Source organism: Myotis davidii, unplaced genomic scaffold (genome assembly GCF_000327345.1).
Source record: "Myotis davidii unplaced genomic scaffold, ASM32734v1 scaffold398, whole genome shotgun sequence".
Taxonomy (NCBI): Eukaryota; Metazoa; Chordata; class Mammalia; order Chiroptera; family Vespertilionidae; genus Myotis; species Myotis davidii.
Window position 1 is genome coordinate 500,295 of NW_006290024.1, and position 13,614 is coordinate 513,908.

Consider the following 13,614-nt stretch of genomic DNA (forward strand, 5'->3'; position numbering starts at 1 on the left):
TAGACTTTTACATATAAGAACACATAAGTTAATTTTAAAAACAACGGAAAAAGTGGACAAGCACAAAAGAAAAGCCAAATGGTGAACCAATGCATAGTCATATCATTAACCCACACATTTGGACAGGTGTGCTTTTGGGGGGGTCCTATCACATTGGCAGAGATTAAGAGGAGTCATAATGGCTACTTGGCATGGGAGCTGAGGAAGCACACACCCACTTATGGTTATAAATGGCACAGCTTTTCTGAAAGGCAATTTGGCTGTACTTGTCAAACCTGGAAAAAAGGCTACCCTTTGGCAACGTCTAAAAATTTATTGAAGTTGTTGATCACAGCATTGTTTAATGTCATGGGGAAATGTTCAAGTTTAAAATTAAAAAGCAAACCACAAAGCAGTGTGTATAATATGATCACTTTTCACTTGAAAAGATGTAACAATTTTGTGCACTTTTTAAGTATCATCTTGGTACTATTTTGAGTTCCTAGATCTTCTAATGTGAATATCAGAGGAAACCAAATGATTATTTTAAAAACTCTGATACAACGCCTATTATATAGAGTGTATACATAACAGCAGCATCAACATCCCACATGTGAGGTCAAGCGGAGCAGTGGGGTGGGGCTGTGGGGCTCAGGTGGGCCAGTGGGGAGGGAAGGCAGCCTCTTTGGACCAAAGAGCTGGGCATGTTGGAGGCCACATCATGGCTAAAGACAAGCCGCCTTTTGACTGCCTTCCCCCTCCCTGATTCACTGTCTTGGAAGAATAGTTAATATTCACTTTGCACATCACCAGAATTTTGTTTGTATAGAACCAGAGATGTAAAAAACCTTGAAATCTTACCCCCGTCCCAACTTGCTCCATAATATGATTTTCTATAGCCCTATAAATAATGAATTTCAGTCTGATATTTAGATCACAATGTTATTGGGGCATGTGTGTATATAAGTGGATATATAGTTGTTTACTTGTTTAACCAGAAACAAATTTTTCCTTCACTGATGTTTTGTTACATTATTGACTTTGAATGCAATGCTCAATAACAAAAACATTAATGTGTGTGTTTTTCAATTGAGTAGGAAGTTGATAATATTCTGTGTTGTCAAGAAAGGATGAAGCTGCATTTGGATAAGGCCGTGGCCCAACTTGCGTAAGAGCTTTACCTCATACAGTGTAAAACCTATTGCCTCTTATACCGTGTAAGACCTATTATGAAATTGTACTTCTTTGCCTCACATTCAGATTTCTCTTAGCTTCTTATATGAGAATTTCTTATATATGGATACACAAACACACACATGCATGCTCACACATGTTTTTATTTAGAGATTAAAATGAGTACTTGGAATACTTGCTTTACATTTTTATTTAAAAAATAATTTGAGATTTCATAGAAAGTATTTCTGTCTTGGAATATGGCTAAGATTTCTTTGAACTCAAAGACTATTACTCTTTGATGAGAGAGTGACTTGTGGGTGTGCAGCCCAACAGTTGGAAGAGAGGTGAACCGTGGTTCGCTTTCATGTTTACTTCCTCTACCTCCTTAAGGACGTGGCCTTCCCTGATTTCCTGGCAGAAATGCTCCTTCTCTGATCACACCATCTCAATACTCATTATGACCATTGCATATCAATTGAATAATCATTAATATCGGAATGAAGGACTTTATAATCAACATTCACTACATCTCAACATTCATTCATCATTGCATTGTAACTGTCCATCCACCTTATTCTTTACCAGAATGTGCATTCCTCTCTTCTCTGCAATGGTAGGTAGTAGCAGATGTGAGAAGGGAGATAATAATCAGAGGAGGGGCTTGCGTAGTGTTAGAGGCTTGCCTAACATGAATAGACAGATCAGTGTCCATTTGGTTATGGCCACAGAAAGCAGTTGGATTCTGCATATACTAATGTTATCAAGGATTCTGTGTGACATCCTCAGAGCAGCGAACCTTGTAGCCATGCTGGTACTTCTTACTTAGCTTGCCCAGCCTGCCCACCAAGACAGCTGTGAAGGTGGGGGAGGTTCAGGTGCCTGAGATTTCTCTTGAACACTTACTAGGAAGAGTCTGATGTGGAAATTGGTGACGCTAGGGATGATATTAACTAAGGATGACTCACTGCTTGTGGTTTGTTCAACTATACAATTTACTTAAGCTATAGATACTGGGCAGTAGCGTTCCAATATTAACTTATGGGTTCTGCTCCCTAGGAATTCAGAATCACAGTTTAGTGAGGTTCAAAGAATTGCTTCTGTGGTTTTCTTCTGGTCCAGTTCCTAGTCCCCATTTTCTTTCATAATCTGCAACCTGCTGCCGTCTTCTGTGTCCTTTGCTCTTCTTGGCCCATATTGTGCCGCCCTGGACAGCGCATTCTCCTCAACCTCCCTTACCGACGGTCCCCATGTGGCCCTAGTCCAGCCTGTATGGGAAGTTCTGTTTCTGTGTGTGCACTTGCTTGGCCTCCTTGTTCGCGATCCTTTAAAGGTCTGGGCGAGATGCCCACTTCACTTTCTGTAGCGGCTTCCTTGGCATCTGGGGGCCTGAGTCCCAGATATGGCAACAGGGCTGGGTCCATCCAAGGTAATAGGAGGAGGAAAGGAGCAGTGAAGCACTTAGCTTGGGTCTTAGCTGGAATTGGAATCTCATTGAGCACCAACATGGCAGCCAAGATTTCCCAGCGTGGGCTATCAGTAGGCTGGTGGGGTGCTGCCTGAAGGACTTTTCTTAGCTCTAGAATACCCGGAGAGATTCTGAGGTCAGGTCAGGGCAGGAAAGCTGGGGGCCATCCTCGTCTGGGACAACAAATGAGAAAGGCCTTCTAATCCTTGAGTTTCAACCAACAACCCAAGGGAAGAGGCCAAAGGGAGATGCCTTGTTGTCTTTTGTCCTTTGTACATGTGTGCTGTTGCACAATTCACAGAATGCAGGTGACTTACATGCTGCTACCCTTGGTTCCACTTCATAAATAACAATCAAAAAAGAGATCCGAAAGGTCAAGTGTCTTACCCAAAGGCACAGGCTCAGTAGAAGGGATGCTGCAGCTAGAACCAGTCCATTCAATTCCATGCAGGCTTTATTGAGTGATAGCTTCATGCTAAGATGATTTTTGGAATACAGAAATGATTAAGATCACCCAGTTGTTCCACTTTTTTCAAATACTATCTATATGCTAGTGACTCCCAACTTTTTCTTACTAGTCTAGAACTTTCTCCCAAATTCCAACAACCTACTTGGTTCCTGAACTTAGATATTCAGTGGACACCCAAGCTCAGCATGTCAACTGCATTCTGTCCAGTCCTGGGCTCCTCGCCCACAGCCTAGCCCACCCTTGTTGGTAGAATTTGCTCTTCCAATTACTGAACTTCAGCTCTTTATTCTCACTGATGTTCAGTCTCCTAGGAGATTCTCTTGGTCTCATATTTAAAACTCATCTACCCTCGGTCTGAGCCCCATCTCACATGGGTAACTGTCCTGTCTGCTCCTGAGTCTCCCCGCCCCCTTGCAGCTGTTCCCAGCTCAGAACCAGAGGCTCCTCTGAATTGTAAGTCCGTGATCTCTTGCTTCCTCAGGAGGAAAGCCTGATGCCTCAGTTATCCTGAGGTTCTGCTGGACCTGGTTCCCTCAGCGTGCCTTTGCTCACATGCCACCTCCTCAAGGAGTCCTGCCCAATGGCCCCATTTAACATCCCCACTCATGCTCCTGGACCACTTTCCTGCTAACAAACCACATGACTTGCTTATTCATCATGAGCATCGCCTGTCTCCTCCCAGCAAGATGCAGGCTCCTCCAAGAAGGAGATGCTTTGTCACGCTCTGGGCGTGCAGAGCAGTGTCTGGCATGTGGTAGCGCTGGATGCTATGTGTTGAATGAACTCCTCCGTGAGTGAAGACATGGCTGCCAGCCTCCAATGTTCCCACTGGGCCTGTCCTTTGGTAGTGAGTGCCAGGCCTCCTTTCTGCTGGCAGGGCACGAAACCACCATCTGAGAGCTCTCCACCGCCTCCTCCCCAGAGGGTGGCTGCTGAAGCACACCGCCTGGGAGCCCACCCATCTGACTCTTCTAAGCACTGATTCCTGCCCTGGAGGTTGATTTTGACAGCGGGGAAGGGGGCTGGGGGAGGAGTTGAGGAGGGAGACAGACAGGGCAGTGCAGGGGTGGACAGGTTCCTCTAAGCCGGGGTCCTCTCTGGAACAATTTGTATTTTAAGAAGATGGGCCCCAGTCCTAGGGCTCCAGATACTTGACCCCTGTCTATCTGCACATTTTCTCTCCTATCCATGGGAGGGACATGAAGGGCAGGGTTCTAATTACTCACGTGCATGGCCATGTTCAGGGAAGGCTCCTTGTAATGGAAATGTTGGACATGGTGTGAAAAAGGGAAGCAGTAGTGGGTGGGTCTCAGCACCGAGGGCAGTTCCTCTCCCTCTTATGAAATCGCTCCCTGAACTTGAAGCTCCATGTCCTCCTCTGTGTTATAGAGCGAACAGAGCGTCCCAGCATGAGCTGGAGAAGGACCTGCATGACAAGCAGGTGGCGCACCGGATCGACGACAAATGCCACCACCTGCGAAACACCTCGGATGGTGTCAGCTACTTTCGCGGAGTGGAGAGGGTGGACGCGACGTAAGTGGGGCACACACCACTTCATGATTTTGATGTTATTTACTGTGTTCTCTCTTCTTTCAAAGTGATGCAGCTGACAGGTTAAAATGGGAGCCGTGGGGAGGCGTGGGAAGGGAATGGCCACCCCTGACCTGGACAAGTGTCCAGTCTAGTTGCTGCGTGTTCACAGTCGGGCCTTGGCGCTTACAACCTGTATTCTTTTGGAAAACAATGTTTGTTCTTCAGATTCTTACCTATGGAAGGAATACTTCCTGATGTAGGAAGCCTAGGAAACACAGCTAAACATAAAGGAAAGTGCCACCTGTGTCCGATGCCTGGGACTCAGTGGGGTGTGGGTTGAAAACAGCTTACTGGTGTTATTTTTATTACCACTGATGGTTGAACGTGGTATGTCCATGGTTGCTCTGCTGGGCCCTGGCATGCAATCTTGGGTTCATGGTCTTTTCCAGTCATTTGAAAATATTCAACTCAATTGAGGTGAAATTCACCTACAATCAATGTATTCAGTGTAAGTGTACATTTTGATGAATTTTGACAGGTTTCTATTTTTATGTAACCATGACCATAGTTTAGATGAAGAATACTTCCATTGCCCTAGCCGGTTTGGCTCAGTGGATAGAGTGTCGTCAGCCTTAGGACTAAAGGGTCCCAGGTCCTATTCTGGTCAAGGGCACATGCCCAGGCTGTGGGCTCGATCCTCAGTAGGGGCCGTGCAGGAGGCAGCTGGTCGATGATTCTCTCCCATCATTGATGTTTCTATCTCTCTCCCTCTCCCTTCCTCTCTGAAATCAATAAAGATATATTTAAAAAATATTTCGATCACCCCCAATAGTTCCCTTGTGCTCTTTCCCACACTCATGTCCCCTACCCAAGTGGGTTCTCTCCTGTGGGCCAGTCACCCCAAAGCAGCCCCTCTCTTAGTGCCCCTGTAGAGCAGCAGCACCAGCGCTGACTGTTAGGTTCAGGGTTGTGACTCAGATTCAGACTCTGTGCTCTAAGGGGTCCCCTCACAGCGCCTCTGCCTTGGTTGGACATGAGCAGTAAGTGTCTTCCTCTGCTCCCTCAGGGCTGGGTGGGCTGGCCTGAAACCACTCACTCTGACCACATAGCCCTCTGTACAGGGCGTCTATGTGCAGCATGAACTCTTAGCCACCTCTTGTAGAATGACAGAGTGTGGAGTAGATAGGGTGTCATTTAGGGTCACTGGAGCCTGAGCTAAAACCTCTAGCCAAGAGTAAGAGTCTTGTTTGATATCTTACCACACCAACAAGTAAAGAAATGTCACTCATGAACCTACTATCCAGAGATGCCAATGTTAACAATTAATTGTCAGTCCTTCAAATACATTCCCATGCATGTGGACATAGAGTTATGCTTTTAAGTAATGGTATTTCATACACGCAGCTTGAGTAGCATGCCTGAGTAGTCAGCTCATGATATATCCAAAACATTGTTTGTGGAAATATTCTTCTGCAACATGAGCTTGCATGCTATAAGGGTTATTTTTTTTTTTAATGTACCATAATCACTCAGTTTTACCTTGAAACATCAGGCTGTTTCCAGGGTTCTAGGAATTGACATATATATTGCTGAAAATGGCCCTCGCATATACATCTTTGGGAACATTTTCCTTGGGGTAAGTTTATACACTGCTTGCTTGATCAGCACACATTCACCTTGGAATGGCAGACGGTTAGGGTTAGCATTGCCCCTGTGCGGGGACCTGCGGACATACGTGACATGTCCGCATTTTCAGCTCTGGGGACGCCGTGTAGAACAGAGTGACATAGTTGATACTGTATGTATATGTGAAAGGTGCTAAGACTTCACATCCTCAGCTCTCCTCACAAGAAAAAATGTGTAATTGTGTATGGTGATGGATATTAACTATACTCAGTGTGCTCATCATTTTGCTATATATACATTATCAAATCAATATGTTGCATGCCTAAAACCAATACAATATTATATGTTAATTATATCTCCATAAAAATATTTCTAGAAGTGACCTTTCTGGGTTATATGCATTTGAAAGGATCTCGTGTACATTGACTTTTTACCCCCCTCCGTGGTTGCACCAGTTCAGCGTTCCTACCTGCAGAAGATGAGTTTCTTTCCACAGTTCACCAGCAAATCATTATTCTCTTCACTCTTTGCTTTTTGATAAGAGGCTTATTAATATATCATTGTTTTCCTTACTTATTTGGTTATTCTTGATGTGGAATATTTTTATATGCTTACTCAGCGGGTGTGACACATTTGTAATGAACCTATTACCCTTACACTCCACCAATCTTTTTTTTCTCCCCAAAACTAGCAAAGGAGTCAGTTTGTGGTTTGGATTTATAGAAAATTGGCTAGCAGTAAAATATGGAGCAATTAAGAAAAATTTAAATTAAGCTTTACTCTGATTTTGCGTTCGGGGCACTCACGCCAGGATCAGTGTACAGGTTCTCTTGAGCAGGATGGACGATGGCCAGTTCATCATTGTCACCATTGTCTGGCTCTCCTTCCTTTGTCCAGGGTCTCAGTGCCAGAGTCGTGGGCCAAATTCACAGACGACAATCTTCTTCGCTCTCAGAGTGAACGAGCAGCCTCAGCCAAACTAAGAGACGACATTCAAAACCTCTTGGTAGTGACTGCAAATGAGATGTGGAATCAGTTCAACAAAGTAAACTTGGCCTTAACTAATCGCATTGCTGAGACTGCTGATGCTAAGAACAAGATTCAGGTTCACTTAGCAAAGGTAAGTCCAGCCCCGGTGGTGCCCTCAGCTGAGCTGATGGACATTGCAGGAGTACTGGGACCAGGGCGCTCACCACCCAGAAAGCGGCAAGGAGGCACACGCCTCCTGGCCCTAAAGATGAAGAGAAATTAAAAACAGTACAAAGTGCACCATTTATTTTAGCAAGGCAGTCAGGTGTCAGATGGAAATAGGAATCCACTGGCTTTGGGAACACAAAGAATGCACTATGTCATAAGCTCTTCCTAGTATTTTTAACAGAAACAAAAATATTATTAAAGCTTAATGAATCGCTGTATGTAACTAGGAAGTGAACTTATTATTAGAACATATGGTAGGAATGTTTTCTGTTGAATTATTTCAGGCACTTGGTTTTTCTTGCATACAAAACCAAACACTGGAAATTATTAGGTGGTTCAAAGTGTTTCTGATATCGAGCTTTTTAAGTGCTCTAAGCATGCGAGTTTTACAAGGGCAATAAAATGAAGGGCTCCATCAGCATTCATGTTTCAAGATAATCAAGGAGCTCTTCTTTGCTTGGTGTCAGCCTCGGAGCCCTTCTTGTGTCTGTGGGTTATGCTGCATCTGTTGTCAGTTCCTTCTTTAAGAACCTTACAAGTCTGTCATGTCACTTGGGAGTGATGTTAGCCCCTGGAAGGCCCCATGTTCTCAGGATGCAGTGAGGTGTCCTTCCTCCTCGGGGCGCTTTATTCGGGCAACACACACTTATTGAGTCACAGAGTGTGCTACCGACTGTGAAGGGCAGAACAGAGCATAAAATGTAGTTTTTGTCCCCAGACTGTAGACATTTATGGAAAGGTATCCTTGGGACAGTAAGAAGCCTTTGGAGGCCTTTAGAAGACTGATGTGATGGAGTCCCTTAGTTCTCCAAACTTTACTTATTCCTGTGTTAGTCTGCTGGGGCTGCCAAACAAGGCATCAGAGGCCCAGGGGCTCACACAGCGGGGATTCGTTGTCTCACAGTCTGGAGGCTAGAAGTCTGAGGTGGAGGTGTAAGTAAGGTAGTTTCCTCCGGCCTCCTTCTCCCCGTGTCCTCACATGGTCTTCCTTCTGCATGTGGCTGTGTCCTAATCTCCTCTTCTCATAAGGACACCAGTCACATTGGATTAGAACTTTTACTTAGTCACATCTCCAAATACAGTCAAATCCTGAGGTACTAGGGATTAAGACTTTAACAAATGAATTTGGGGGAGGGTGGTGGAGAGGGTAGAATTCAACTTATCAAAGCTACATTCAAGGCAGGTACTTGAGGGTATAAGTGCGTGAATGACCCATCGACCTTGCCATCTTGTATCTCACAGTGAGACAAGACATGTATGTAGAAAATGATGAGTTGCATCAGAAAGGTGCAGAATGAAGCCCTCGGAGCTACAGAGAGAATGTGTTTAGCAGAAGCAGCAGTTGTCTGCAGTGGTGAGAGGCAGGAGCTCCAGAGCAGGGCCTTGATGCAGGAACAGGGCAGAGGTTGCTGGGGCATGGGGGGGGGCGGTGTCACAGATTAGGGGACAGATTTAAGAGTTCCTGGGGTACACAAGTGCTGAATCCATGTGATTATGTGAGAGCTCGGCAGGGGATGGGAGAAAGGGTGTCGTAGGGAATGGTCTGGGGACAGTACCTTGCACTGGAAGTGAGCAGGGAGAGTTAGAATGACAAGTAATTAGGACAGCAGTTGGCCAGAGAAACTATGGCAGGTGATGGTTTAAGGGGAGGGGGCCATCAGAAAGGCCCATGGCTTTGAGGGCACAGTCTGCTGAGGGCCGCTCGGCCAGAGACAGTTCCGCAGCCACTGAGTAGGGTGAGCAGGAAGTCCGGTCAGGGAGTGAGCACGTGACAGTGAGCCTGGGGAGACAGCACCTGCTGGCAGCACCTACTGAGCCTGGGTGAATGGGTGGTAGACAGACAGATTTAAAGGAATTGGGTGATATTGGGTGTGTCTCAGGCAGAAGGAATGGCAGGGGAAGTGGGAGAGTGATGGGAGGGGGCTGTGGAGAAATAGGAGTGCAGAGGTCTGCACTGGAGGAGGAGGGAGGGGTTTTCAGAGCTTAGAGGGGGGCTCACTCCACAGAGGAGACCCAGGGAGAGGGCAAGGTTTATGTGGTTGGGGAGAGGGGTGTCTCTTGAAGAATAAAGGTTATAAAGTCAGGACTACAAAACTGCCAGTGCCCCCCTACCCCCTTGCAACTAAGACTCCCTGAAGCTTGACCTCGATTTGCTTCAAGACAGATCCCCACCATCAGGAAGACATCCCTGTGAGGTTAGTGAGCAGAGAGAGCAGAAGAAAAGAGGGGAGGACCAAGTAAGGTGAGGAGGGCAGTTAGGGCCACTCAAACCTCACAGCCTCACTTTTCTCAGTTACAACAGGTGATGTGGCAAAAAAAAAAAATAAATTAGAAACTGGTTTTCTGGGGGAAAAATAGCTCTGATTTATAGCATTTGCGTATTTGACATAAATTACCACCCTGGCTGATGTCGGGAGTCAGGAAGACGTGTGTAGTCAACTCTGCAGGGCAGGAAGAGAGAGAGCTGCCCAGCACAGGCTCCCTGGGGCTGGGACTGAAACTGGGACTGGGACTGGGATTGGGACTGGAGGGGGCCAGTGTGCTCAGGGAACCCACCTCCCCATCCCAGAAGGCAGGTGGGCCACCCTCTATGGATAGGCAGGGGGAAGAGCAGGTGGGAGGCATGCACAGCTAGGCATCGGGCATTCGCTTCTCTCTCTACAGACACTGCAGGAGATTTTCCAGACCGAAATGACCATAGAATCCATCCGGAAAGCCATCAAGGACAAGTCTGCCTTCCTGAAGGTGGCCCAGACCAGGCTGGACGAGCGGACGAGGAGACCGAACATCGAGCTCTGCAGAGATATGGCCCAGCTGCGGTGAGCGGGGAGGGGGGACACCCCTGCAGGGGGCGAGCCGGGCCCTTTGGGACAGTGCACCAGCCTGCCCGGCTCTGTGTCCTTCAGGAAAGCACTCTCTGCGAACACATAAGGCACCTAATGAGAAAGCACAGTGATGCTCATTGCCGGGGCTTCTTTAAGTATTGATAATGGGAGCTGGTGTCCAATGCCCACAGAGTTCGATTCACCGAGTTCAGTTCACAGAGTTTGATAAAAGTTCTTCAGATGGATGTTGGTGGTTGGATGCATAGCATGTGAATGCACTTAATGCCACTGAACTGTGCACTTAGAAGTAATGGAGATGATACATTCTGTATGTATATTTTACCATAGTTTTTTTTAAAAAAAGGAAAAGATATCAACATTACACACAAAAAAAAGTGATAAACAATTGGACTCATTCAGAGAGGCCTAGGTGGATTTGGGGTTCCTCAGCTTCTGGAGTTGTCTGGAGTATCCAGAACACCTCGCTATGCATGGCAGAGTGCGTTGGTTTACTGTGTATTTATTCCAAGTGCCTGAGACTTGTCAGAAAAGGGACCTGCATCACAATTCCACTGACCCCTTCTCTCTGCTTTTGCCCATTTGCTCTCTTTGGCCTCTTCTGGGGGTTAATACATCTGCTCTTGACATTAAGAGCATCTTCATGATCCCCTAAAACCCTTAAAGAGTTTTAGGGTCATTTCAGCTCGTTCTGTTCTCAGTAGAAATTGAGACCAGCTGGTCTTCATCAATACATCTCCCGTGCGCACACGGCCGGAGGAATCTGACACCACCGTTTATCTACTAAATACTGCATGTATTTATTACCATTTTAACTTTGAAGACTCCTTTCAGGATGGGCTTGTAAGGAATTGGCCAGGGTCCAGTATTCCCCCTTAATTCTGGCTTTATTTCTAATTTCCAAATGCCGGCTTCTGCCTTTTCTCTCTGGATTTCATTGTTGCTATTCTTTGGTCACAAATGCATCTTGCAGTGGTGGAGCCACTGCAGGAGCAGAGGGAGAGCCCTGAAGTCCAGAGCTGTTTCTGGGGAGAGATGCCAGCAGTTGTCCCTGGCCCAGGACAGAATTCCCATGTCATCACTCAGCCTTTATCCAAGGGGTTAAACGACCCTAAGCTTCACCAAAGAGACAGTGTGGGTTTTCTGGAGGGAAAGGGAAGAGTGATCTTTGTGGGGCCGACGATGATGAAAGTAACAATACAGATGGTGATAGAGGCAGTAATAGCAGCTGCGCCACCAGTGATCTCACTCTGCGCTGGCCCCTGTCCTTAGCATTCACCTCCCTTCATTCATTATCTTCAGGTTACAAATCAGGGAACTACAGCAGAAGTGGATTGAGTGACTTGGTCCATGTGGCACCTGGTGGTACAAGGAGAGCCACAGTGTGAATCCAAACAAGCTGTTTGAGTCTGCTCCCCCAGCTTCCATACTGGGCTGTTTTCACCTTCCCCTGCCACGTAGCTGACCTCCTCTGACCTTAATGCCCATGTGGGTGAGTCAGCAACGCAGATACTGCATCCTCATTTCTCTCACGAGGATGAGAGGAGGATGAGGCCGAGAGTGAAGGAGGAGGTTGTCACTCAGCACACACAGCCTGGGGGTCTGTGTCAGATGCTAAGAAGCACGTGTGAGAAGGTATGCAGACAGGTTGCTGCATTTCTCCCAGGGGAGCTGTTGTCTGAGGCCATAGCCACAGAGGAGTTCAGCCAACTACATGCTTCTCAAAGGGAGTTCTCTGGAGCCCCTCTGGTACAGAGCCCATTATTTGGGGCAGGCTGCACTCCCTCCAGAAGCCAGGTGGGCCCGGTGGCCAGTGTGCAGTGACTGCGCTCCGGGAGAGCACACTCATCCGGCCAGTTTGGGCTGGGGCACAGATTGTAGCTTCATGCAGATATGATTAAGAGAAGCGGAACTGAGGTTTCATGCTCTGAGAAGCTTTCCCGCGTCCTCACCAGTGGCGGTGAGATTCAGACTGCAAGCACAGGAGCACAAGCCAGGCGCTCTCCGAAAGGGTTTGGAGTGGTGGGCTCGCCTGACAAACAACGGGGCATTCACAGGGGCTCCCTGGCTCTGAATGGCTTTCACTCTTTTCCTCCTTCACAGCCACACAGAGCTGCTTTTCCTGACTTCCTGTCGACTTTGTAGTATGTCTACTTCCCTTGCTCCTTCACTGGCTTCAGGACAAAACCTGCTTTTGTTTCCATAAAGATTTCTTGTTAAAATAGCATTGCCAAAAATATGGTCCCAGAGTAACAACAGCGGAATTTAGGATTATTATTGGGGGAGGGGAGTATTTTTCCTCTTTCACTGATCATTCTGAAAGCAGCCCTTTGGCCCGCCAGTAGAAGAAAAAATAAGCCCACAAACTCAAAGGAGTGAGGACTGAGAAAAATTGCTGTTTTCATTTCAAGACTTTTATTTTCATTTAAAATGTTCTAAATGGGTTCTTTCAAAAGTAATTGTAAACATTCTTGGCATCGTTGGCGGCAGGCCAGACCAGGCTCCACTTCACTTAAATAATCTTGATACATTTTTTAACTACGGTCGCTTGCTTTATTTGTATTTGAATGCAAATGTTTTTCAATTCTGTAATTCCCCAAAAGTTATGAGAGGTTTCGGCAGGACAGCTCCTTGTGATCTGCAAGAACAGGAACCAGAGTGAAGTGTGCCTGAGGGAGGGAGTGTGTGTCCCTGATGGCGCAGGTGGAGGGAGGGTGGCCTCCTGCTGTCTGGGTTCACACAGCAATGGGGCACAGGGTGTTAACTGCCTACTTTCTATGTGTCTTAAATTCCCTTAAAAAAAGCCACCCTGATATTTTAATGTGTATATTTTCAAAAGTTCCCTCAGATAGATCTTCCACTAGACTATTGTTTGGCTGCGAGGAGTAAATATTCATATATCTTCCTGTTCCTTGGGGTTCACGGTTCCTTTTGAAGGCAGAGGCAGAGCGCAGGGGCGGTGGAGATGAGAAGCAGGCCCAGTGTGACCATACACAGCCCTGGGCACGGAGCCCATCGCCGCCTGTGCAGCAGCCTCCCGGGAGGCCTGCTTCTTTCCTGGTGATATTTTATACTCTGGGGTCCTCACAAAAGACTTAGTTTCAATCCAACATGATCTAAACAACAGCAAAACATGCTTTTTATCAGTTCTCAGGTTTTGTGTTTAGCAATCCCAGACTGGGAGAAGCTTAACACTGAAGTTTCCATTCTGTCCCTCCCCAATGAGAGTAAGAAAACAGGCACAGGGTCTCAGATGAAAGAAGATGTGTGGCGTGGATATTTCTCATGGCTTGTTGCTGCTTCTATGAGCCTGGGGCGAGGGGGTG

At 46.7% G+C, this 13,614-nt stretch overlaps 1 protein-coding gene across 1 annotated transcript in view; it reads left to right on the top strand.

Moving 5' to 3' along the window:
- The window catches only part of TEKT3 (tektin 3), a 29,948-nt gene that overhangs the window by 10,662 nt on the left and 5,672 nt on the right, over window positions 1–13,614 (top strand). The window contains exons 3-6 of the mRNA XM_006762739.2: window positions 1,077–1,147; window positions 4,479–4,622; window positions 7,146–7,368; window positions 10,110–10,264. Of these exons, the coding sequence (XP_006762802.1) occupies window positions 1,077–1,147; window positions 4,479–4,622; window positions 7,146–7,368; window positions 10,110–10,264 (593 nt within the window). The remainder of the gene's footprint in view (window positions 1–1,076; window positions 1,148–4,478; window positions 4,623–7,145; window positions 7,369–10,109; window positions 10,265–13,614) is intronic.